At 41.0% G+C, this 26,481-nt stretch overlaps 1 protein-coding gene and 1 long non-coding RNA gene across 3 annotated transcripts in view; one reads left to right on the plus strand and one right to left on the minus strand.

Moving 5' to 3' along the window:
* Positions 1–3,912: 3,912 nt before the first annotated feature.
* Positions 3,913–26,481, plus strand: part of MTMR12 (myotubularin related protein 12) — a 37,889-nt gene continuing 15,320 nt past the window's right edge. Inside the window, exons 1-7 of one of the 2 annotated variants that reach the window (XM_077936442.1) lie at positions 3,913–4,269; positions 15,221–15,275; positions 17,320–17,459; positions 18,916–18,988; positions 19,358–19,488; positions 22,174–22,267; positions 25,197–25,320. In XM_077936442.1, coding sequence (XP_077792568.1) covers positions 3,928–4,269; positions 15,221–15,275; positions 17,320–17,459; positions 18,916–18,988; positions 19,358–19,488; positions 22,174–22,267; positions 25,197–25,320 — 959 coding nt within the window. In that variant the 5' untranslated portion in view covers positions 3,913–3,927. The remainder of the gene's footprint in view (positions 4,270–15,220; positions 15,276–17,319; positions 17,460–18,915; positions 18,989–19,357; positions 19,489–22,173; positions 22,268–25,196; positions 25,321–26,481) is intronic. The other variant, XM_077936443.1, reaches the window with a different exon arrangement.
* On the minus strand, positions 15,088–16,129 carry LOC144329230 (uncharacterized). Its single transcript, XR_013394712.1, has 2 exons — positions 15,992–16,129; positions 15,088–15,406 (listed from the first exon to the last, which is right to left on the minus strand). It is a non-coding gene; the product is annotated as an uncharacterized LOC144329230 (long non-coding RNA).

Genomic DNA, 26,481 nt, shown 5'->3' on the forward strand with positions numbered 1-26,481 from the left:
AATCGTGCGGCAGCAGCGGGAAGCCCCATTAGCTAAAGTGGTACCTCAGGTTAAGAACAGTTTCAGGTTAAGAACGGACCTCCAGAACAAATTAACTTCTTAACCCAAGGTACCACTGTATACCTACATTATTAAATTTTATTCTCATTTAAGATTTGATGCATCATATTGGCTAGCAGATTGTTGTGAGAGTACCTGGACGTAGTCAGTTTTGGTAGCACAGAGACTTCAAATGCTGCTGGTTGTGATCTGAATATAAGGGGGCTGGGATGTTTTTAGAAGCGCACCCCTTTTCTAATCATGGGGCATTTTTCTATCTTAGGCTACATAGCATGTTGCTACTCTCCCCCCCCCCCCCCCCAAAAAAAAAAAAATCTGTGGTCACATATTTCCATGTCTTCACATTTCTCTTTTCAGCCTTCACATTATCCTGTGTGCTGCTTCTTCAGCATTGTGACAGTGGAAGAACATCTTTAAATGATTTTTTCCAACATTCGTGCACTATAATAATACATGCAGGTTTGTAGTGTGTTTTTATGCACAGCATTTGGATTTTAGGCCAAAGTTCTGTTTATTTTTAACAGAGTATGCTAAACATTGGCCCATCATTTAAGACAGCGTTGGTAACCTGAGCAATAATTAACAGTGCAATCTTCTACGTGACAATTTGGGGGGAAGTCCTATTGTGCTTAATGGGCCTTGCATTCCTTCCCACGACTACCAGTCTGGGTAGGCCAGTTGTGCCAAAGGCACTTAGGTAGGTTGTCACCACACCTGCTTGGGCTCCCTCTACCCCCAGATGGGAGCATTTTTAGGAATCTGAGGCAAATACTTAGGAGGGGAGGCTGAAAGCACCCAGCCTACCTGGCTGTCCCCTAAGCCCAATGTAGTTTGTTTTTACTCTGTCACACCCCCCCATAGCATGAACCAAGTCATTTTAGGCATTGGGAGGGCAGGGAATGTCAACTGAGGGAACACACCCAAGACTGCAACAGCCTAGTTTATGATGAAAAAGACGGAACAAACAAGAGGAGGCCAAATGTTGCTTCAAGAAGATGCAAAGAACCTATACTGTTGCATCTACTTACAAAAACTTGTGGTCTCATGTTGCAGAATAGATGGTCAGCTGAGGGACTTTGGAGGACAAAGGACAGTTGGGCAGTGATCATTGAAATTATTTCTGATCCAGGTGGGGAGACTGAAACCTTTCGGAGGTTAGGTGATGGACTATCAAGGTGTTAACTACTGCATCTTCCTGCGAAATGGAGACTATTCTGTGCTTTGTATATTCTAGAGGAGATGTTCTCTGGTATACTCTGGGTTCACCTCCAGGTAAGGGTACAGGACTGTAGCCTAAGTTTTAAGTACGCTGTTTCCAGATTCCAGTAGAATGAGAACAAGATTTTCCAGGTGATAAACATTTTTTAACTGCTGGAGAAATTTCTCCAGTTAACCAGACCTCATCTGTTTTAAGTAATCCTACCTGAGTAAAACTTTGACTTGCCTTACTTGCCAGTTTAATAAGTCAATTACAGACATAATGGTTGCTGTTCAGGAAACAAAGGCTGGACATCTGGTAATAATATTACAATGCTATTATGTACTGCTTGATAAGAGGCACTATGGTGCAAGTCTTATCAGGTGGTCATGTTCTGTGATGCAAAAGCTTTACCTGTTGGAGGGAAAGGCATTTTGCATACATTCGGGTGTATTACTGCACACATTCCAGGACTGAGCTCTTGGTACTCGTGACTCAGCTTAAGATTTATGATTTCTGTTATTCTTCCTAGTGCTACTTAGGATCAGATTGTTATCCAACACAATTGTCTCCTCCCAACAAATCCTGAACCACTGTTTGTACTGCCAGCAGAGACAGGCAGTACCCCAGCAGAGACAGGCAGTATCGTGTTTGATAATACCATTTAATAAACTACATGAAACACCTAGCTTTCCCTTAATATATTGGGCATCATGAAATCACTCAAGGGACCAAATTATTTAAAACTTATGTTATATGTCTTCTTTTTTCCCCATGATTGTTCTTACTTTATAAGTATTCCTTCCTGTTCCCATAACTTCCTAATTGGCTCTTTCTTGGTTGGTTTCTTTTTTAACTCTTCCAACGTCTGGCATACAAAATCCCTGCTAGAGTTAAGTATATAAAGCAGGCGTGGAAAACCTTTGTTCCCCCAAATGTTATTGAACTACAATTCCCATCATCTGGCCATCAATGAGAGACATTGTTATAGACTGCATAAGGTTGGGGAAAAAGAGAAGTAGGGAGAGAGAAAGTGAGAGAAGGTTGTGGTAGCAAACTTTCATTCTTTTGCATAAATTGATAATTTGTTTTACAAAGGCTCTTTGCCAACAGGGTGACATTCAGTCTTTGTATTTCTAATTAAAAGTGAAAACATCTTCCACATCCTATCCACTCCCAAACAGCTGCAAGTCTCTCAAACAACCTTCTAAACAGCTGGGGCAATTAATTCAAAATTAATCAGCTGCTGAGCTATTAATTGGGACCAGGTGTTACAAACACATCTCACCTGGGCTAGAAGACTTCTGTTTCAAAGCAGAATTGATTTACTTACCATTAACCCTCTAGATTAGGGATGGAGAAACTTGTTGAACTATTGTTGAACTACAAGCTTTCCATAAATATTGGCCATACTAGCTGGAAGCCCAGCTGATGGCAGTTGCAGCCCAAGAATCTTACAACCTGAGTAGTTGAATGAGCACCTGCAATTATCAACCTGCCAACACACAGCATTAAAATCTTAAAGAGGCCTCCTTCTGAGTGCTTTACACAATTTTTTCAACTGGCACTTTACAGCAGCGGGTGTGGGTGTGCGCGGGGGCGGGGGGACGGGACATTATTTCCTCAGTTTTATTATTGTAAAGTGTTCATTAGTTATTGCAAACAACCCTGGAAATACTTGTATGGAAGAGCAGTATAGATATCATTAAACAGGAATGTAGTTGTTGTGTGTGTGTTTGTGTGTGTGTGTTGTTTTGTTCTTATTGCTTTGATTTGCATCCTTATTGCACCCCGTTTGCATCCTTATTGCACCATAAGGCTGTTCTACCTCCCCTGCTGGTGTTCACAAGTGGCGAGAATGCTTTTGCACCCACAATGTGTTTGTGGGCTTCCCATAGATGTTGGTTGGCCAGCCTGAAAAGGGAGAGTTACAAGGGACCACAAGGGTCATCTAGTCCAACCCCCTGCGATGCAGGAATCTCAACTAAAGTTTGCTCCATCCTGTGACAGCCCTTCAGATATTTGAAGATGGCTATCATATCTCTTCTCAGTCTCCTCTTTTCCAAGCTAAACATGCCCAGCTCCTTCAAACATTCCTCCTAAGGCTTGGCTTCCAGACCCTCGATCATTTTGGCTGCCTTCCTCTGCACACGCCCCACCTTGTCAATATCCTTCATCATTCGTGGCGCCCAGAACTGGTGACAGCACTCCAGTGTGGTTTGACCAAGGCAGAAGGATCCTAACATTTCCCATAACAATTTAAAACAAACACTTTGCATCTGATTTTGTTTTTGGGTTCCTGGAAATTTTATAGTCGCACACAACTTTACAAACCGTGCAACTTAAATTTCCATGATGAGAAACTAGATTCGCGTGCGGCGGCACTACAGTTAATACAGCTCAGATTTCCAGGCGGTGTGGGGGGGGGGGAGGGGACAAGGAAATCACCTCTCCTTTTAAGCCGTTCCGTCAGTCATTTGCTGATTGGGTAACGTATCTGTCGTTCAGCCCTCGGATTTTTTTTATTTAGCTAATAAATATTGTGATTGGTCTCATGACACTTTTCCCCACCCCTTTTTTACGTGAACGACCATTCCCTGCAAAGCGAGCGAGAAAGGGCGGGGCGAATAGGCGGGACCTCTTCCTGAGATCGACCTCCTGCCGGCCCAATGGCGGCGCGGATGGCTGGGCGGAGCTCGTGCATTAATAGGGCGGGGGGAGAGGCTCACGTGCGCCGCCGCCGGGACTGTGGGCTCTTGCCGCTCGCTGCGATGGGAGGGATTAACTACGTGAGGCGAAGCAGGGCGGCGCTGGAGGACGACGACGACGCCGCGGAGTCCTCCTGGGAGGAGCTGCCGACGCCGCCCTCGCCCGCCGGCACCGGCCGGAGCCCTGGCAGCGCCGCCGCCGCCGCCGCCGGGAGTTCGCGGGGGCCAAACATGCTGGGCGCGGGGGGCGGCGCGGGGGCCAGGCCGGCTAAGCCCTCCTTCGTCTCCTACATCAGCCCGGAGGTAGGTCGGGCACTGAGGGGACCAGGCGAGGCGGTTGGTCTGAGAGGAAGGGAGGGAGGGGGCGCGCGCGCGCGGGTGGGGCTGGCTGGCTGGCGGCGCGCGGGACGAGGAGGGGGAGGGAGGAGAAGGCGGCGAGGTGGGCCGGCGTGGGAATGGGGTCCTCCAGGGCTATTTACAAATATATATAGAAGACCCGAGATGGAGAAACAAACGCCGGTCTAAGCTTTTGTGGAATGAATAAGGAGATCTATTAAAAATAATAATAACGGAAAATAAGGATAGAAAAAGTATTAATAGCGTTATTAAAAGTGCGCTTTGTCAGGAGCAGACACTCTCAAGGTGTGTGCATGTGTGTGCATATATTTGTAAATAGCCCTGGAGGACCCCATTCCCACGCCGGCCCACCTCGCCCCCTATATATATATATATGTGTGTATATATATATATATATATATATATGTGTGTGTTATTAAAAGTGCACTTTGTCAGGGTGTGTGTGTGTAACAAAATACACACACACACCCTGACAAAGTGCACTTTTAATAACACTATTAATATTTTTTAAATGCTTATCTTCCGTTATTACTATTTTTAATAGACCTCCTTGTTTATTCCACAAAAACTTAGACTGGCGTTTTTCTCAGTCTTGGGTCTCGAAACCCATGACAGATTAATCTTCAGGTCTCTTAGAAGAGTTGCTTCTTTCAGGTGCTGCGAAGTTGGGTCGGTGGTCCCTGCTTTATTTGCAGAGTATGTGCCCCTCACAAGTGAAGTTATTTTTATATAAAAAACAACCATAGAACTATACCGTTGGAAGGGTTCCCCCCCCCAGGGTCATCTAGTCCAACCCCCTGCAATGCAGGAGTAGGCACGTGGCCCATTTGGGGATTGAACCCGCGACCTTGGCGTTATCAGCAGGACGTGGCTTCCACAGAAGTCTAACCATGATAATAAACCTTGTGTTGGTGACGCCTCGAGACTTTTGCTTTTTAGGATAACAATATATTGCTTTTTCCTGTTTGAAGGTTAGTGTGCCTGCTGTGAAGTTCGGTCAGTGGTGCGCTTTCACTCTCACAATCCCTCCCCACTGTTTTGCGTTGAGGGGAGGAGGGTGGGGCAGTCACCAAGTGTGCAAGGAGGAGAATTTGTCAGCATGTGTGGTGCTTTGTACAGTGAAAGTCCCTGCCGCAGGAGCTTAAAAGCTTACTCGATGGGAAGTGGGGGGGGGGGGAGAAGGTAACAGCAGTGGGAGGAGGAGAAAACGGGAAGAGAATAAAAAGGATAAATTTAGTTTTTGATTATGTTAAATTACTGGGGGTTTTGATTTATTTATTTTTAACTGCACAAAACTAAAAGCATTGAAACCAAACCATGAAATATTTTACATCTTGATGGTAGCTCGTCATATCTATGCTCATGTTGGTGTGTTTCCAACAAAAAGAAGTGTAGTCGTTGAATAATAATAAAGGGTTTTAAAAAATACATTGGGTTGGTGAAGTGCCCCTGTTGAAGCTTCATATTTAACCATTAGCTTGATACCAGCTTTCCTACTGTGGTCGAAGTAAGGCCCTCCCTAGCTATGTGTTTACTCAGTATCAAGCTCCACTGAGCTCACTGGGACCTACAGTGGTACCTCGCAAGACGAATGCCTCGCAAGACAAAAAACTCGCTAGACGAAAAGGTTTTTTGTTTTTTGAGCTGCTTCGCAAGACGATTTTCTCTATGGGCTTGCTTCGCAAGACGGAAACGTCTTGCAAGTTTGTTTCCTTTTTCTTAACACCGTTAATACAGTTGCAACTTGACTTCGAGGAGCAACTCATAGAACGCGGTGTGGTAGCCTTTTTTGAGGTTTTTAAAGACTTTGGTGATTTTTGAAGCTTTTCCAAAACTTTCCCGGCACCGTGCTTCGCAAGACGAAAAAAAATCGCAAGACGACAAAACTCGTGGAACGAATTAATTTCGTCTTGCGAGGCACCACTGTACTTCCAGGTAAGGCTGCTTAAAGGGTTGTAGCCTTACTGTCCAAATATTCTTTGTTGATACAGAGAGGCTAGTTTCTCCCTGTAACTCTTCATTTTAAAATATGTTAGCCTTTATATACTTGGGATGAAATAAGGTCAATTTTAAGTTTGCATTTTCTGAATGCTGCCAAGGTATGTCAGAACAGTTTAACTTTGGTGAAGTGGTGTGACTCAAGCCTGCATGGGATAGTCTTGCATTTTGTTCCTTAAGGAACGTTTCCTGCTTTGCTCCCTCCAAGCTCCTTAAATCTGAGTTGGGTGCAGGCTAAAGTAGCATTGTGAGGAAAGGACCTCTATATGCGTGTAGTATATTGATTTGTAGTTACAGTAAAGCACCTGTTGCTGTGACAAAAGTAGGTGGGGAAGGAAGCCTTGTCTAGTGCAATGCACTCAGTGGGCTTTATATTTCCACTGTCAAGAGGAAGTCGGCCAGACTTTGCCATCATTGTAAAAATAGCAATTTTCTATTTCCCATAAGAGTGAATAGCAGCCATTAATTACTATAAGGGGAATATATAGAAAAGGTGTGCACCTCTGATGGGAATTAAGTCTGCTCTCTGCCTGTGATGACCTCTGCCATTACAAATCAAATCTATCTGCAAAACTGCATTCTTGATTGTACTAAATATGATTGCATGTAGGACAAAAAACCTAATTAAATTTTTCTCTTCCCCCCTTCCCCTTTTAAACAGTAGCTTGGTCAGAGATGGGTGGTGCTATGTAGGTGTGGTTGGGATAGGATTTCTGAATATTCTCACCTCACATCACTAGGTGTAAGGCAGATGTAATTCTGTGGACTCCCTCTCAGAATTGCTTGGTTGCAATTAGGCTTGAAAGAAGCTTTGTAGGCATTTTTTCAAGCCTAATTGTGGCAAAGGGGGCTTTTAGTGGGGTTGGGAGGTGTGAAGAAAATAAGCTAACGCCTTAACCAGCTGTGCTCCTCCTGCCAAAAATGTCACCTATGCTACAGCTTGGCTTGAAAAAAAGCCTTCTGTTGTCTACAGTGCTCTTCTGTTGTCTACAATTCAAAATAAGTCCCATTCTTGAAGGGAGATGCTCTTCCTGTTGTTGCAATGCCCTTGAGGATTTTTCAGGTTCCCAAATGTGCCCACTACCCCCAAAAGCTGATATTTGGAAGTGTATGACAGAGCCAATGAAGAATGGTGTGAGAGTGGAGTGTTGAAATATGGCATTTCCTGCTTTCTTTTAAATGCCTGAGGAGCTTATCATTAGATAGACAGGTGTGCTGAGGGAGTTTAGTGAATTGAGGAGAGAAGGTTGTCTTTGGCAGGGTATTGGAGGGCAATTTGTGTTGTTGGAATGCTGTGATGGAAGAGGCGCTGCTTCACATCTCCTGTTCATACATATCTTGCAGCAAACTATTAACTACATATGGAATCAAAGAGTAATAGGGGAATAGATGGTTTCAGATAACACCTGCTGAAGTAAATGCACTGTAGGATTTTCCATCTCTTCTCAGACAGAGGCTGTATGTATTTTTGCTCAAAGGCTCATGATATAAATTTAGGTGTACAATAATGTGTGGTAACTGCAAGCCTGTGACTTGTGTGTCTTCTAGATTACCTTTGTGAAGGGAGAATTGGGATTTTGTGCATATTGCTGCTTCCTGATTAGGCAGGCAGTGAGCCAACTGGTTTGACTGTGCATAGGAAAACATTTGCACTGAGAGAGTGTTAAGCGTGAGGTGGGTTTTAATAGGTAGGAAAGGTTATATTAATTGCAGTTTATCCCTCCAGGCCCCCATGTTTATGGGTTGAAGAGTTCTAAAAGTCCCATCCTTAGCAGCAAAATTGAAGCATTTGGGTATTGGGCTGTAAAACCTTGTTTAGAGCAAGTCTAGCCATGAATCTGGTTCTCCCTTTATTAGTAAAGGTAAAGGTACCCCTGCCCGTACGGGCCAGTCTTGACAGACTCTAGGGTTGTGCGCCCATCTCACTCAAGGGGCCGGGGGCCAGCGCTGTCCGGAGACACTTCCAGGTCACGTGGCCAGCGTGACGAAGCTGCATCTGGCGAGCCAGCGCAGCACACGGAAACGCCGTTTACCTTCCCGCTAGTAAGCGGTCCCTATTTATCTACTTGTACCCGGGGGTGCTTTCGAACTGCTAGGTTGGCAGGTGCTGGGACCGAGCAGCGGGAGCGCACCCCGCCGCGGGGATTCGAACCGCCAACCTTTCGATCGGCAAGCTCTAGGCGCTGAGGCTTTTACCCACAGCGCCACCCGCATCCCTTCTCCCTTTATTACCCCACTTTAAAAAAAGAATCAGACAACAACTTGTAAAGTAAGTGTAAGAATAAGATTTATAATCATGCAAAGGCAACAGTAATAGCTATGCAGGCAAAATGCTTATATTTACAGTATAACCAGCCTCAGGCATATACCTAAAGCTGAGGCATGACTGCATCCAATGCTGGTCAAAGGAATAGAGAGAAGAGACAGGAAATGCCCCTTCTCCACAGAGCCCTCTTTACCTTTGTATTTCTGTGGTCTGAGTATTTGCCTACAGCTCTGTGGTATTAGTTAGGTTCGGCTGATAATCTCCCACATTAAGCAGGTGCCAGTTAAACTTGTATTCCAAATTTAACAGCTAATGAATGACTTGTGACAGGTACTGGTATGTAAAGTTCCATATGGTGTTGTTGTGTACCAAGTGTGGTGACGCTGAATAATCGTCAGGAAAATATCCCTTGTTTCTTTCCAGAATACATTGAAAATTGCAGAGTTTAGAGTTATGGAAGATGTTGTAAGAAGCTACTTTTAAAAGAAATGGTGCAATGCTTCCAATTTGACGGGGGAAGAAAGCAGAAACAATGCTTTTACTTGCCAAAGTAATGAAAGCAGATACTTGAACTTGCCCTTCCGGCCAGTTCCATACTGGTTTTACTTGTTTATAGTTTCATTCTGCTTTGGTGTTAACTGAAGGACATTAAAAATGATTTGACTATCCCAAATAATTGTTATAAAAATGCAATTATCATTGTGCAGCGCTATTAAAATTTGGTGTTTGGGTTTGTTGGTTTAGTTATCTCCATGTTAATTTATACTGGAACAAAGACTAAATAGGAAACAAATTTGGATAAAGTTTCCTAGTATCTAGTATATTGTCTTTTTTTTGGGGGGGGGGTCAGGTCCTTCAGAGATAGCTTGCACAAAAGTATCCTAAGCCTCAGATGAGCTCAAAGTTATCCTGGGGGAAAAGTTCTATTTTCAGTTTTGTATGTACTGCAGGGAAAATTCCAAGGTTAAGTTGCATTCATTAAATGGGAGCCAGGTGGTGCTTGGGGAAAATCCCTGGGATAAGTATGTTGTCAGACAACTCTTGTCAGGACACATTTTGTGTTAGTTTCTAATGGAGTTAACTGTGGAGCATTGCAAGCAATATGGCAGCTCCATTGGCCTTGGGTACATTTTAAGATTATATGCTACTTCCATGAAGGCACATATGGTTTCTCCTGTTCTCATTTTATTTTCTCTACAATATTGTTACCATTTTTTAGGCTTAGAGAGCAATCCTAGCCCAAGGTCACCCAGTGAGCTTCATGGTTGAGCAGACTACTCAACCTAGGGCTCCTTGTTCTAAGCCAAATACAGTGGTACCACCATGTGGTGGGCTGGACTATATTTTTTGGGGGGAAATGAATAAATTCCTATGCCCCACAAATAATCCAGAGATGCATTTTAAATGCACACATTCTACTCATGTAAAAACACGCTGATTCCCAGACCATCAACGGGCCAGATTGAGAAGGCAATTGGGCCACATCTGGCCCACAGGCCTTAGGTTGCCTACCCCTGGTCAAAACCAATGACATTACCAGGGATTACTGATAGCCAGGGTTACGTATTCAAGATAGTTTCCATTATTAGCTAACACCTGGTTGGCATTAACCAAGTTAAATGGTGGGCGAAAGGATATGTTTCATCAGTTTTGCATTTCTGGTGTTTTATAATTCTAGTTGCAGAAAGACCAGGTAAGCTTATGATAAAAGTACAGTGTTTTTGAACTTACTGTTGTGTGTTGAATCTCAGCTACTTGTGAAGTAGTGTCATTTCATCTATGAAAGCTAAACTAAGTGTAGGGAATTTCACATCCCCTGGAGTAGATACTATTAACTGTAAACACTCAACATTTTCCCACAATAAACAGTTCACTGCTATGCAAAGTTTAGTCTTTGTTGCATCTATATTTGGTTGATTTCCTGCTGCTTTGCAGCTTGGATTATGTCAAGGATTTTCTCTCTCTCCCTCTCTGTGTGTGTGTGTGGGGGGGGGGTGTGTTTGCAGAGTACCAAAATGCTTTAAAAACCAGCTAGATCCTTCTTGCCAGGTAAAGAGAAGCTGATGATGCTGGACAATATTGACTCCAGCATATACTGCCTGTCAGCTTATCTTGTATTCTATTTATGATCTCCAAGGAGAATGTCTATATTTATGTAGACAAAGCAGTAGCACCTCCCCTCCAGGGAATTAATCATAGAAAACCAGGTTGGAGGGGGGTGGAAGTTAGTGCATGGAAAAGAAGGAAGAGACTCTAGCTATGAAGTATAAAGACAAAATCGGACTGCATAGGCCACTTCCTGCTTCATACTCAAGCTATTTTAAAATGTTTCCGGGGGAGAGGTGAGAGCTGCCCATAAAAATAACGGAGAAATCCAAGATTTTAAAGCAGCTTTGGGATTTGTTATCCACCCCAACCAAAATAACTCTGCAAGAGGTAGCCACAAAGAGCTCTGTTCCTTCTCACTTTCTTCTTAATTAGAATGAAACCCTTTAAAATAGAATCCCACTACTGTAAATTTCAAACCATGTCAAGTTTTTTATATTACTGGTTTGAAGAAGCTTTGGATAGGGGAGAGTGCTTTACAACAGCCCTGCACTATATAGTTAATACTGCAGATCAGTCTGAGTGGTTTAAAACAACCCTGCAGTATATTTTTCTAAGGATTGGTAAATGGTGAACCTTTAAATCTGCAATACATTTCTTTCTGCCCCTACTTGTAGTCTGTTTGGTACAGCCCAGAAGATTTGTAAATTGGATTTGCTAGCCACTTGTTAAATGCACTCGGAATAGCAGCTGTTTTCAGAAAAGGGAACTTAGAATCCAGATGTGTATTTATATATTTAAAGAATTTATGCACTTCCAAAAATGGATTAGTTATCTGATCAAATATTCGGTTGCCTAATAGAATATGCATTCAAAGTTCTTGTCTTTTTGTTGGCTGTTTTTTAATCAGCTCCTGACTATTGGGATGAATAACTCCACAATGTGCAAAGCTGACTTATGAACATCTAGAGACTGCACACTTGCTCTTTATGCAGCTGCACATCTCAATATTGTGCAACTTATTGTTTCAGCTGTCCAACTCTGAACCATTTCAGTCTTAGCAACCTGCATCCTGTTTTTCTTTGAAGCTTTTACCAATGCACCTTTTAGTTCAGGGATCAAGAATATTAAGATTTACTGTATTTTTCGCCCTATAGGACGCACCTTTTCCCCTCCAAAAATGAAGGGGAAATCTGTGTGCGTCCTATGGGGCGAATACAGGCTTTCGCTGAAGCTTGCGCACCGACCCCTCTCGCTCCCCAGGCTTCAGGAAGCTATCAGCAAGCCTGGGGAGCCCGCGGGAGTTTCGGGCAGACATCGGCCAGCCCCACAAGCTTGGTGGACAGCGGGGAGGCGCAGCGCCACCATCCCACTGTTCCCCAACCTGGTTTGGTTTCCCCGACCTGGTTTTGGGAGGGGGGAATAAAGGAAAACATTTTTTCCTTTATTTCCCCCCAAAAAAACTAGGTGCGTCCTATGGGATGGAGCGTCCTATGGGACGACAAATACGGTAAGTGTTTTCAAATCACGTGTTTAATTTTCATGCTACCTTTCATGCCTAAAGAGTGTCTAAAATATTTTTGCCCCATTCTTGAGCTTAGGCTGTTCAGTTACATTACTCAAGTTCTTGCCTCTAATCTTACTAGCTTATATACAGTATATGCTTTAACATGACATGCGTAAATAGACACTAGTAAACTTCTAGCTATACTTTTCTGGTACAGCTACAGCTCTTCAAACATGAAATAATACTCTAGCTGACCCTACACAACTTTTTGCTCCCAGAGTTTAGCTGGAATTACTTTAACATTTGAGTGAGACTTTGGCAGCCAAAAATATTCAGGTGGGGAGTGCTGTTTCAGTGGCTATTTAACCTTCACCACTTCCAGACAGATAGTGTTCTAGATCTCCACAGACAACTAGAGGCTATCTGTTCATTTAATGACGTTTATTGGTATTGTGCCAACTTGCTGCTTAGTGCATGTGATGCAGATGTCCTTGGTCTGTGTGAGACTCGGAATTTGGCAAGAAGCTTTGAATACTGCAGAACCATTAAAATCAGGAAAATAGTTTCTGAAATATTAAATATATTAGCTATATAGGCAGCATTCTGACTAATAGCCCCATGATTTTAGAAGGTAAATGAGAAATCATATTTAAGGGTTGTAACATCCTAATTCTTTGCCCTTCCCTACTTTTTTTTATTATCTTGTCCAGTATGGGCATTTCCTAGTACAGGCTAATTTGCAGATTTTCTGTGAAGTAGAAAAGTGTTGCATTTGGCCAAGAAGGAAATAAGATTTTCCACATCAGTCTACTGTTTTAGGTTCAACAGTAGACTGATGTTAATGTTGGCTTTTTTCCAGTATCTTAAAAACTATCAAGATAGTTTTCATCTTAGTAAAACAAGGTGAATTGCTGGTGGAAAATCAATATTTACCTTCACTTTTAGGCAAGATAGTAGAAATGGGTCACACTATAATGGATTGCCACTAGCAATAAGGACACGAGTCCAGCTTGGACCAATGTTATAATGCATCATGTTTCCGATAGAAAAGCCAGCCAGGTACTTTTGGTAGAGGCACAAGTAGGTCATTAAGTCAGTGGCCTTAGCTCATTATGTTTTCCCCTCTTTTTGCCTAAGCAACTAATACTGAGGCAGTATATTAGCTGAACTAAATTAAAACCCTCTGAAATTTTAGATTATTTATTAGATTATTTGCTTCCTTTAAGGAAGCAATTGGGAATGCAGTTGTCCTTATTGCTGGAGCTATTAAAAACGAAAGTAATCTTTCATTCCCCCCCAACAACTTCAGGAAACTTTCTTGAAAAGATTATAAATTCCAATAGTTAGGGAAAGCTTCTGGTATTTAGTCATAATATTTGTATAGCATATCTATTAACTGCTGCAAGAATAACTATTGCCAGGACATGGAAATCATTACAATCAACTATGGGCCAATGCTACAATGTAATTTGGCAAATGGCATTATTGAAAAAACTGAAACAAATTAAAAATTAGCAAGAGGCCAAACCTTGGAGGTTTTTAAACAGGTTATAAACGGAGGTTGGATGGCCATCTGTCATAGACGCTTTGGCTGAGATTTTTGCATTGCAGGGGGTTGGGGTCCTGTGAAATTTTATGCAGTCTGATGTGACTTTATTGATAACACACACAATATGGTAGAACAGTGCCCATAGCTTGCAGCACAGCCTGGCATTCATGAAGTACATATATTAATTTTTTCCTTGTCCCGCTTCCTATAATTTCTAATTGTTGTTGATACAAAATACATTCACTTATGGTCAGCAATCTAAGCAATAAACGCTACTATACATTTCATATCTGTCATAACTCTACAAATTTTGGTATATGTATACTTAGATGAACATTTCTGAATATATTAACAAAGTTGTGTGTGAGTGTTTTATTTTTAAATAAATTTATGTAATCGTTTCATGCCATAAGCACTAATGTAAATAATGCAACCATGTCAAACAGTTCAAATGTGAAAATGAATAAAAGTTATGTTACAAAAAAAAATACCGGAGCTGCTATGTTCTTGACATTTGCCTTGCTTGCTAGGAAGTAAAGAACACTGTTGAGTGTTAACGGTAAATTTTTTATCTTGGCACTAGTTTGTTTATGCAACAAACATGGACTGTGATATTCTCCCAGCTGAAACAGGTTGTGGAACAGGATCTGGGCACTCCTGGCTTATTTGTTACTGGCGAAGCAGCAGCTGGGAATAGTGGTCCATAATGTAACTAATGTGAAAGGATTGTTTTTCCCCAATGGAGGAGAAAGCACAGATAGGTACCTGGAGAAGTAAAAGGCAGACTAATTAAAGTGCTAGGTTTTTTGTTTTTTTTAAGCCATTAGGAAAATAGAGGATGATGGCTAGCTGATGCAAATCCTAAAATAACAGTTACATGTATATATTGATATAAACTTAACACAACATCTTTTGCTGTTTGAATCAGAATAGTAAAAATAGTGTTAATTATGAATAGCAATGTATTTGAGCCCTCAAAGTACAACATTTCTGTAGATGGCAGGTGCGGCCAGGCGTTGGGAATTGACAATGTGGTAATGGTTTTCCTTTTTGAGTGGCTTGTGTAACTTAGGAGAAGGGCAGGAGGACAGTGTGTTGCATTGAATTCTACAGCCTTGGAACCAAATTGGGGCAGACATTCAAGTTGTCTTTCAGCTAATATTAGATGGCCAGAGTTTCAGTTTGTTAGAATATCCCAACAAAAACTAAACAGCTACTTGTCTGATAAAATAGGAACTCAAATTCCTGCATAGTTTAAGTGGCAATCAACAAGAGAATAATAGTTTTCTTGTTACCTAATGGCAACGTATACAGTTGCTTTCTTGGGTTTGTGTGTATGTATGTGTGTAAAGAAAATCTGTGAACCCTTTGCTGTACTAGCTGCTTGCTTGGCCAATCTCTAGTTACAGTATAACTTTATTTGCCAAACAATATGGTACATTGAACTCTCCTAAAGCAATACATGTTGGAAAGCATTTGAAACAGAGCTTTTTACTTCTGATTTGGACTAATGCAATGTCTTTTCTTCTAGGAGGTATATGTGAGGGAAGCCACAGTAAAGGAAGTAGAGCCAGATTTGTTGCCAGGTAACATATAGACAATGCTGTAGAATCTTATCAATGTTATACGCATGACCTGCCTAGAAGACCTGAGATAAAGGACATGTGTCAAGATTTGTCCAACTGCATTTTTCTTTTGTAGAATGCCTCCACAATATCTGTAACAGATGGTGAAAGTTGACAGTAACTATTAGGTTCACAGCAGTACTGTCTCAAACATCTTCCTTTTTTAAGGGATGAGGAAGACTGGCTTGATGTTTACTTTGCTACTAAGAGGAGCTGTGAGCCTTTGATGAATGATGTCAGGGCTGGGAAAGTTTAAAGCTTTGTGGCTGAGAAAACTCCTGGGCCAATGCAAACTGTTGCCAAGAAAGAACAGTCTGGAAGCTTTGCAGAATGGTTGGTAGTCTACAACAGAGGTTGCCACCGTTTTTGGACCCATGGACATATTTGGAATTGTGAGAAAGCGCCTTGGATGCCATCATAAAATGACTGCCATGGTAGACATGGCCATTACCAAACATTGTTGTTTAATATAAGGCAGAGTCTCTCTCTCTCTCTGGCAAGATACAAAGCCAGAGGAGGGGGGGGGGCAGCCATAGAGAGCAGAAAATCAGCTGAAGAGGGGCTCACAATCTGAGAAAATGCAGATACGATCCATCCTTTCATTTTTCTCTCTTGGGTTGCTTCACTCTCCTCCCCACCTCCTCCTTGCATTGGGTCTAGCTTCTACTCCCACTTACCTTTTTCTGTTGTCTTCAGTGTTTTTACAAAGTGCTTTTCCTTCTTCCTGCTTGAAGTGAACTGAAGCAAGCACCTGAGTAGCCAATGCTCAGAGAACTGAGAAAGAAAGTGGGGAGGAGCAGCACACTGTGCACTTTCACTCCTCTCTCTATACTTTTCAAGGCTGAGATGGGCAGGTGTGGTCCTGCTCTCAGCCTGGAAAAGTTCATAGTTCAACAAGCAAAGAGCGTGACACCCTTCTCACTTCCTCATCTCCAAGTATTTCTCAAGGTTGTGATTAATGCCTTCCTACTTCGGAAGAGAGAAAAAGGTGTGAGGGGATGTGGAGGCCTTGTGTGTGCTGGAAGGTTATTGCACATGGTCACCACATTAATGCATTGTCCAAAAGAACCCCCACATGGCTGCTATAGGAATTGATTGCAGCATCTGAGCACAATTGCTACTTGGATATTTTTGGAGAAAGTAAGCAAGGGTGGGGAGAAGTAATAGCAACTTTATCTCTAAAAGATGTATAGAATGAAGACTACTGTCTTGTTTCTGTATGGTGAACTGCATCTGCCAATATTGCCCTATATGGAGATATTAGGTGTAGGAACCCTATTTTCTGGCATCTGGCCACCCTCGTGGGTAAAAGGTTTAGTGGCGTTAAAGGCGGGTCCCAAATGTGAAGGAAGTTGAAGACTCTGCTTTGCCATTCAGCTAACGGTAGATTAGCTGTAGATATGCTTGTGGGCCTCCAGATGTTATAGGACTACAACTCCCAGTGGTCAATGGTCAGGGATGATTGAAATCAATTAATATCTGGAGGGCTACAGGTAAATAAGAATGGGAAGGTAGTGGAAAATGGCTATATGTAGAACAAGCTTGCTTTAAAGGCTCCAGGTGTTAATGCAGGCATCCCCAAACTCGGCCCTCCAGATGTTTGGCGACTACAACTCCCATCATCCCTAGCTAACAGGACCAGTGGTCAGGGACTATGGGAATTGTAGTCCCCAAACATCTGGAGGGCCAAGTTTGAGGATGCCTGTCTTAATGGGCTTTAGCATCCTTCCTTCTATTTGTGCAGTGTAGGTAACTAGCCATGTAATACAGAGCGTACTTAAAATATTGAAAGTGGATTTAATGAACACTAGGAGCTCTGTAATTTAGACCAATAATACTCAACAGCAGACGTTGATTTAAATATTTCGCATCTGTAATTCAAGTACTCTTTCCTGCAGTGAAGTTACATGTGACAACTTCATTTGTAATTTGTTAGAGAACCTTTGCATTAAAGAACCTGAGTAGTTCACTACACTATGCTAAGAAGCATGTTGATTTCCATCAGGTGAACTGCTGCTTTGCGAGGCAAATATGGTTTTGAAGTACACACAAGATGATGGATCAAACCGTGGCACCTATGGGAAACTTATATGCACAAATTTCAAGATTTCATTCCTTGGTGAAGAACCTGCTTTGGAGGATGATGTAAGGAATCTAAGTTAACCTTAAGCTATCTTGTGAGTGTATCCTCTTCATTATATGGTGGCAGGCTGCCATAGAGGGCATTTAGAGTCCAGTCTAGAAACTGTTGAAGCAAGAATGATAGTAGCCAGATCTCTAGTTTCCAGTAGTTGATGTACTAGTTGAACTGATAAGGACACTCTGGGCTACAGCTGCAACCTGAGAATCCAGGAATAAAATTGATTTTAGCAATGCCCCAAGACAAATCTGACCTAATAAGGAAGGGTGATCAGATCCAGAATGAGTTGTATCCATAGTCTGTTGAGCTGCTTCCTCACCTAAAAAATAAAAAAAATAAATTCATAATCCATATAAAACAGTTTAAGCATTCTCACTCTGTCAGTCACTGATTGCAGGCACAGGTTCATGGACTTTAGCTTGGTTTACTGAAAACGAGAAATGGAGCATGCTTTAATTGGAATATGTTGACTTACTCTGATATCACTTGACAACCTCTCCCAGCAGTTTAATGTAAATGCCAAATACCGGGGGGGGGGGGGATATTGAATCCCAAGTAATCCTACAGAATAACTTGCTTGAGAAGGAACAGTCTCCCAGTACCACCTTCTCAAGCCTACCTTCCAGTAAGCAGAACCATTACAAATGGTGCCCTGAATCTTGCAAGGAAGTCCAGGAGGATACTGTAGTGGCTGATACTGAAAGCCACTGAGCTGTCCAAGAGGATCAAGAGTAATACTCCCTGTCTTTCTCCTAGCAAAGGTTGTTCTCCAGAGAGGCCCAAAGCAACACCTCAGAATTAGAGAGACCTGAAATGAGGCGGGGGTTAGATATTTTGCTTCATCCAACAGTGGCCAGGGATGGCTCCCTGCCTTGCTCTGCATGCTATATTTAAATATTTTGCAAAACACCACTCTGGCCCATTTAGGTTGGAGTCTTAAGGTAGAGGTTTCCTTTAAACATGTAGCTTTTAGAATACTGGAGGTAAAAATGAGTCTTAACAATTGTCTTCAAATATTAAATGTGTATATAGTTCTTTTAGGGTGGACAAGTTGCTGGTGAACAATTAAATTATCCCCAGCTTCAAATCTGTAGTGATGTCAAAGTAGTCTCTGTAGTAAAGTGATTTGTTTTTAGGTAAGATTAGATTGCACATCGACAGGGATGTGACATTAAAATTGGGCATTTTTAGGCATCAGTGGAGAGTAATAGAGGTTTGTTGGCGCTCTCGGAAGACTGAGGCTTTGGAAATAGGAAAAAGAAACTTCAAAACTCGTAGCCACAAGTGAGTTGATTAGAATGAGTGATAGTGACTGCCTCAAGGTCACACAGAGCTTCATGGTTGAGAGTGTACCCTAGTCTTCCAGTCCTGTTATTATGAACGTACCTTATACTTGCAATACAGAGTAAATTAAAAACTAGTGTCTGTTAAGGAACACACAAAACATTTTTCTTTTTTCAGGAACTAGAATTTTATAATAAAATCATTGGGGAAAATGACATCACTCTTCAGTGTGTGGACCAGCTTTATGGAGGTAGGCTGACAACTTCCTGTGACTATTTGGTGTGAACTAAACAACTTATTTCACTTGGTGATCCTAATCTAAAGTTCAGTTTTGGTGCCACTTGTTTGAGTTTTAATTTGTAAATCTTATATAATGTGTCAAGATCACTTGCTATGAAGCGTGTATTCCAACATACTCAACTCTCAAATAGCCTTGCTGGCCAAATAGTTTTCCATTCCTTAAATCAGGATGAATGTGTGTTTCTTTTCAGCTCCCGTTATGGTCACTAATCTAAAATTATTGATAGAATTGTTCATGATAGAGAAGGGGTAGATTTCCTTGTTCCCTGTTCTAACTCACTGCGTGGAGAAATGTTAAAACTATTTTCCCCCCTTAAAGTTTATGATGAGAGAAAGAAACCCCTGAATGGTCAACTGAGAAAATACCCAGAGACGATGATAATCTACTGCAAAGATCTCAGAGTGTTTCACTTCTGCTTGCGATACACCAAGGAGGAAGAAGTAAAACGGGTAACTGTAGCCTCAATTCCCTTTCTTTAGAACAAAAGCATTTGGGAGTAGCTATGAAAAAACTTTCATGAATAAAGTGACTAAGCTTTTTCCGTCAGGCATTTACAAAGTTTTAATGTGGATGTGCAGCATCTTGGTACACCCTTCTGAAAATTTCTCTCCTGTTGCTTTTATGAAACCTGGAAGCAAGTCAGAGTTGTGATGACATTTGAAACCTGAGTTTGTGGTTTCAAACAATGAGCAGTACCCAAGGGTTGTTCTTTGTTTGCTGCTTATAGATGGTTTGTAATAAAGAAAAGCATGAATCTGGGTTCAGATGTTGGAACAAGCCAGATTCTGGCTTGTTTTCCAGTGGGCACAGGAGAATTGGGAAAAGGAGCACAGAGAGAACTTTTCATGTTCAACTATTATGAATAGAAATACAGTATTAAAATACTACTATTAAAAGAAATATGTAAATATAAAGAAAAACAGTAAAAGGAATATTCATCTAGTGCTTTTATACCAATCCAGCATTGATACATTTATCACACACACTAACAGATACTGTGTGAACATATGGGAAGTCTTGTTTCTAACGGCAGCAGTAAGCTTTTTTCATGTATTTGAATGAAAAATTGACACATTTAGAGAAAGCGGGAGCACCCCAAATTAGTCACTCTTTAAAATTTAAAAACTTATTACTTCAGAATTGCCACTGAGGATTTGAAAATCACAGGAAAATGGCATGCGGTGTATGCATGTTCTGTATTCGCACAAAAGCTGTATTCTGTATTCACACAAAAGCCCTCAGGGGTTTCTTTTTATCTATTATATTATATCTATTATAATATGTACAGTTCCCAGTAGCATTAAAAGTGCAGTCTACATAATAGTGAAGATTCTTTCCTTCGGTTTGTCTGAACTGCTTTGACATCACACCCTAGCCATTGTTCAGGTGTCAGGATAAAGAGCCTCAGGCTTGCTCCAGTTCCTTCCCCCAGCTCCTGGTTCCTGGTGAACATAGCTTGCTTGATTTGGATGGCCTTCCGGCAAACCAGGAAATAGAATGGAGAGGAGTTCGTGTTCATGCATGCAGCACCTCCTCAATGGCGAGGCCATAGTTTGGCTGTGGTTCCGTTTATACATTGAGTGCAGAAGCTAGAATTACTTAAGTCCTTTTTTACGTCTAGTGCTGAAAATTGCAGAAGTGTATACACTTAGTAATGACACACAAATTGATAATGGCTTCATCTGTCCACCCATCCAAGATAATATAGTTTTGGCCTATGTCGCATCATATAGTTCTACATTTGGTACATTGTTTATGGAGTTGGTCCCCTACAGGGAGTTGTCCATACTCATGGGTGTATGGAGAGCATTGCAATAGTATAAGGGTTTAGACTGCACTGCCTTAAAAAGTGACCTTAATATAGCTTGAAAATGTGTGGGAGTCTTGAACATTTAACTTCTCACAACTTTTCTGTTTGGAACAAAGGATACATCTAGAAAAGAATGGGTTCAGACCTCTTGTTACCCAGGAATGTGAAGAACATGTGACTTGCCCTTTTTTAAATCTCTCACGCCCTCCTGTCAGTCATTGTCATAATGACATAGGGCGATTGACAAGTGGGTGGTTCTACTCAACTGTCAACATTGGCCCATGGAGGTAGGGGGAGGTAGTAACTAAGCAGGATTAACCACCCTGAGTTCTATCCTGCTTTCTGCAGGGATTAGCTGTGCAAGCAATTTGGCCATGGGGAGTTTGCATGCATAGTCAAGCCAAGGAGGATTGATGTTCCCTGCCACCAGCTGATGAGTGGGGTTGTTAATGTTTTGCTTTCATGCCGTTGTACTGGACACATCTCTACCTGCACCATACCTAATGTTTCATATGATGTCAGGTGTAGGGCAGATCAATGTGGTTTGGGGGAGATGGTCTGGTGGGCGAAATGGGGAGTCTTGGTCAAATCTGGCTTGGAGGCTGGAGGGTCCCTAGCCCTTTGTGTTATATCCTGTTCTTTAAGCTTATCCCCAGTTTGTTTTTTTTGCCTTCACCCAACGACGTTTCTTTTCAACCACTTAGAGCTGAGCATTTTAACCTTAAGTATTAATTTCAAGTCTAAAAATCTAGTTGTGATATATATAGTCTGCAGGTTCTCCAAACTGGGAGCCTTGTCAGTAAAAAGCTATCTAAACATTTTCCATAAGAATAGGGTCACCTTGGGCACAGACCAACTTTAATCTTGAAGATTAATTTGTGCTTTCATCAGCTCAGGACTAGGCATAAGCTAGACCCTAAGAAAATACATAAAACATGCAGTCACTCTCATACTCTGCTTCCCTCTTGGTATCCTTCACCCCCATTTCTTCACCATTTCTTCGCCTTCCAAAGCGGTATCCTTTGTCAGATGGTTGCTTCAGCATGTTCTGCCCTCGCCTTGATCTGACAAACCAGCCAGTCTGTTCTCCCTTCTTAGGATCAGGGTACCTTAAACACACTCCATTCCTTTCTGGATGCAGAAAGGTGAGAGCTAGTAGCATGTTCCTTGCCTTCCTGAGTAGTAGCAGGGTTTAACTCATTCTTTTCTGCATGCCTCATTTGCCCCAAACAAGGATGGAGCTTCTTGGTAAGTGACTAGACTTCCTTTCTGGCTAATCCTTGTTCTGGTTTATAAATGTGTTGATTTGTTGATCCTTTCTTAGATCGTCAGTGGCATAGTTCATCAAACACAGACTCCTAAGCTATTTAAACGCTTGTTTCTGTTCTCTTATGCAACAGCTGTACCAAGTAAAGCAGGTAAGCATATATCTACTTGGTTTGGTTCTCAGTATAATTGGGGATTATCTGCTGAAGCCAGTTTGTTCTTCAGGTGGTATAACTACTCATGCAGAAGTGGAATTTATGATACTGGCAAATGTCAAATTATTTTCCTTACTAAATTTGCTTAGGTGTTTCGTGGTTTCATTTTCCATTCATTTCAATGGCAGTAGCATGGTCATCTAAGTAGTAAGCTATTTTACTATGAATCATGAGATGTGATAAAATGCCCATCTGTATGGAATCAAAGAGAGGAACTTCAGTGGATGTCTGTATAAGTCTCTTCAACACTTTGTGCTGAATTCTCTCTTGCTGAAAAAAAAAAAAGGATTTGCTAGGAAGGCTGCATGTCTGAATTTTTGTCCAAGTATTTTGAACTTATGAGAAGGAAATCAACAGGCTTCATTTCTGTATGCTTGGATTCCTTATCTAGTAAATAAAACTAAAACTAAAAGCAGCTGTGTTTAGCCTGAGAATAACTGGGAAAAACTTTTCTGCTACTTCTAGCTGCTGAAATGATATAAATGTAGAGTGTGTGTGTGTCTGTTTTAATCAAGTGGTAGAAGCAGTGTCACTTCACTGTATTGAGGTGAGACTAACCAGGGGATAAAGATAAACGGCAACAAAGATCTTCTTCAATTTCATATCCAAACACCTTTAGGTAAAATCCAGGAAGGTACTAGGGCATCCATACAGTACTCTGTACCAGCGCACAGTAAGCACTCCCTAAGTTGTATGTAGCTGCAACGCAAGTGAAAACTATTCCAAAACATTATTTTGCCTATGTGATAACTTGGCACTATGTTAAGTCTTTGCCCACAGTTATTTTCCAAGACTGAAGTATGAATATCTTGGAATTGAAAACATACCCCATACCTACCTTAATTTACCTTTAAAACATTCTGTATTTCTTAAGCTGTAACTCTGGTGCCAGTTTTCTTCCTAGCCAGAGTGGATTCCATGATATTGTCACAAAGTTGAAGCAGAAAGGGCAGTGCTTCCCACCCTTGCTCTGAATACGTGAATATCTTGGCCTGTTTTTCAAACCACTCCCAAAATGACAAAACAAAGTTATTTATGGTGGTGTGCAGCTTCCTGTTAAATGCTTCCCCTTCCCCATTTTGGCTAAGCCCTAGAAATATTTTAATCCAGTGGGCTCCTTGGTATATACTTCCTGTCTGTAGAAACATTGTGAATGAGAAGAAGGAAGGAGAATTTTTTTTTAATTGGTTGGTATTCTAAGGGCAGCTTCTCCCTTTTCATAGAAATATTTCCTGCATGATTTGAGTGTCCCTATGATTGGTCTTCATTAACATTACTAGTGTCCCACCGTGGAAAGGCAAAGCACCTCCCTCACTGGTGTGTTTATGGCAAAATAAACACCTTGCAATTCATGAATGATACTATATATACTCTTTCCAACATGGGAATTGTTTGGGTGTAGGAAAAAGGTTGGATGTGAAACAATGAGATAGTTATGCAGTCACTTCCCAGACTGCTGGTATACTAGTGTCTGACATCCGATAGCCATGTGTTTGCATATAATTCTTATGGCTAGACTGACTTGCTATAATGCAATTTTTAAATGTGTGCTTGATTATTCATTTCAGGTTTCTTCATATTGATCCATTCTTGTTTTATGTTGACATGCAATTCGTTCATATGTAGCTAATCTGTCCATATTATCAATCCATGTGCTCAATGGAATCTTTTTGCGGCTCTTCCAATTCATCTAAACAAGTTTTTTTGCTTCTAATATAGCACAGTACATCCAATTTTTTTGATCCCTTGAAATCTCACACATTTCCGGAATATAATTTATTAAATTCAATTTCCCTAAATAACAATTTCTTTTTATTACTCTTGCTATAAATATCCTCACCTCACACCAATATGATCGTATCATTGGGCAGTTAATCCACATATGTACTAAGTTCACATTTTTACTCCCACATCTCCAGCAGTTGTCTGCACTTGTTATTTTCTTCTGGTATAGTTTTGCTGGAGTCCAGTGGACTTCGAATATTATTTTCTGTTGAATAAGTCTTAGTCTTAGATCCATAGTGGCCATTTCTGTTTTTTATACTTGACTCCCATATTTCATTTGTTATCTGTACCCCTAACTCTTCACTCCATTTTTGTTCACTCCATGGTTTTTGTTGTATGTATCTTTTGTGGTCGATGTTTATATCGAAAAAATGATTAATATTTTTTTTTAAGTGTGCTTGATTATTTCTCATAACTGGCATTGATGTACTTACAGCTGCACTTAGAATTGTTTGACGCTGTATTTTGTACTTCCACTGCTCTTTATGGAAATTCATCAAAAGTTTATAACCACCTAATTAGATTTATGTGGAAAATCTGTATTGTGGATGTATTGGTATGAACTGAGACTACTGCTTTAAATAGCATATTCTGTATGTGCTTAAAATCCTTCATTTTTAAACTTGCATTCCTAAAAATGTTAGGTTATGAGGGAGTACTGATACTTGTACAGTCCATGTTGCAAATGGACACATTTGCACCTGAATTTTTGGCAGTTTCCATTTTAGGATGCCTCTTTTGTGGCACTCCAAGCTATTCTTGAAGCTGACCTGAGTTCAAAATGCAGTTTGAGGATATTGAAAGCAGTTCAAAGAGGGAAAAGTGTTGAGCATGTAGAAACAGCAATTTCACTTTAAAATGCCAAGTTTGTGTGAAAGTTTCTCGCTTTGGCTTATGGGTGTAGTCTCTAGGTCAAATCAATAGTTTTGTGTAAATATGTTGAAATGCTAATTTCTACATTTAAATCACAAAACTAAATTCAGCCAGTCCTGTAGCTAAACTTTCTAGTTTCTTGCTAAAAACACCAAAATGTATGTTCTTTTGTTAGATTGGTTAGAACTAACAAATTATATTTTGACAGAAAAAAAGAATCAGACAGTGATGTTTGATTCTATTAATGACTGGCGTCAGGAACTGGAACGAACCAAAGGAAACCTGAAATTCAAAGCAGTGAGTTCCAATGAAAACTACAATGTTTCTAAAAAGTAAGTATAGCTCGCATACTATTGCTATTGAACAAATTAACAAATGTAAACTGATTTCTTTTATATCTGTTCTCTAAAGCTCTGAACAGATTAATTTGAATAGCAATCTTTGGGGATTTATTCTCTTAAGGTGTTTGCAGTTGTTAACAATGATTAGGTTATTCAAACAGAGGTTCCCATAAACATAGCATTTCCTTTTTTATGGTAATTTTTATTAGTTTTCGATTACAATCTAATAATAGCCTCATTATAACAATACCAATTTATAATAAAATTATTAATACCAGTAGTTCAAATACTGAATTATATAATTTAGATAAGGTGGCTCTCCACGTGCCAGAATTGACAGCTTGATTATTTGCTTTATTTCTGCATTCCAAAATTTTAATTTCTATTACATTCTTGTCATAATAATCTTTATACAACAATTGTAATACTAATAATTTCTACTTGTGTTGACTAATTAAATGATTTATAAAACTACAAGCGAGGAACTCAAACTATATCCTTGTTCTTCCTGTGTGTGGCAATTATTCTGTCTGTGGTGTTTCTTCCTGTCCTTGTAAGATGTTATGTCTTTCTTTCCCCCGGTTGTTGCTGTTAACCATCATGCCTTGCACGAATAGTTAGCAATGTAGTTAGGCAGTCCTAGAAGCAAAACTCAGGTTCCTAGGTAGGAGCTTGAAAGCTAGAACCTGCAAGATAGCTTTTTTTTAAAATGCTACTTATTCCATACACAGGGCTAGCAAAACAAACACAGCTAAGTGCCCTCAATGTGTGGATTAGCTAATACAGTGGTACTTCTGGTTGCGAACGGGATCCGTTCCGGAGGCCCATTAGCAACATGAATAGAACGCAACCCGCAGCAGCGCGTCTGCGTACACGCGGGTTGCGATTTGTTCTTCTGCGCATGCACATGACATAATTTTACGCGTCTGCGCATGCGCAAGCTGCGAAACCCGGAAGTAACCCTTTCTGGTACTTCTGGATTGCTGCGGGACACAACCTGAAAAAACGTATCATGAAGCAAATGTAACATGAGGTATGACTGTAGTGTTTGTAGGAAGTGTTTGGACTGAGGGACATTTTGGACAAGGTAAAGGTAAAGGTACCCCTGCCTGTACGGGCCAGTCTTGACAGACTCTAGGGTTGTGCACCCAT

Source organism: Podarcis muralis, chromosome 11 (genome assembly GCF_964188315.1).
Source record: "Podarcis muralis chromosome 11, rPodMur119.hap1.1, whole genome shotgun sequence".
Classification (NCBI taxonomy): Eukaryota; Metazoa; Chordata; class Lepidosauria; order Squamata; family Lacertidae; genus Podarcis; species Podarcis muralis.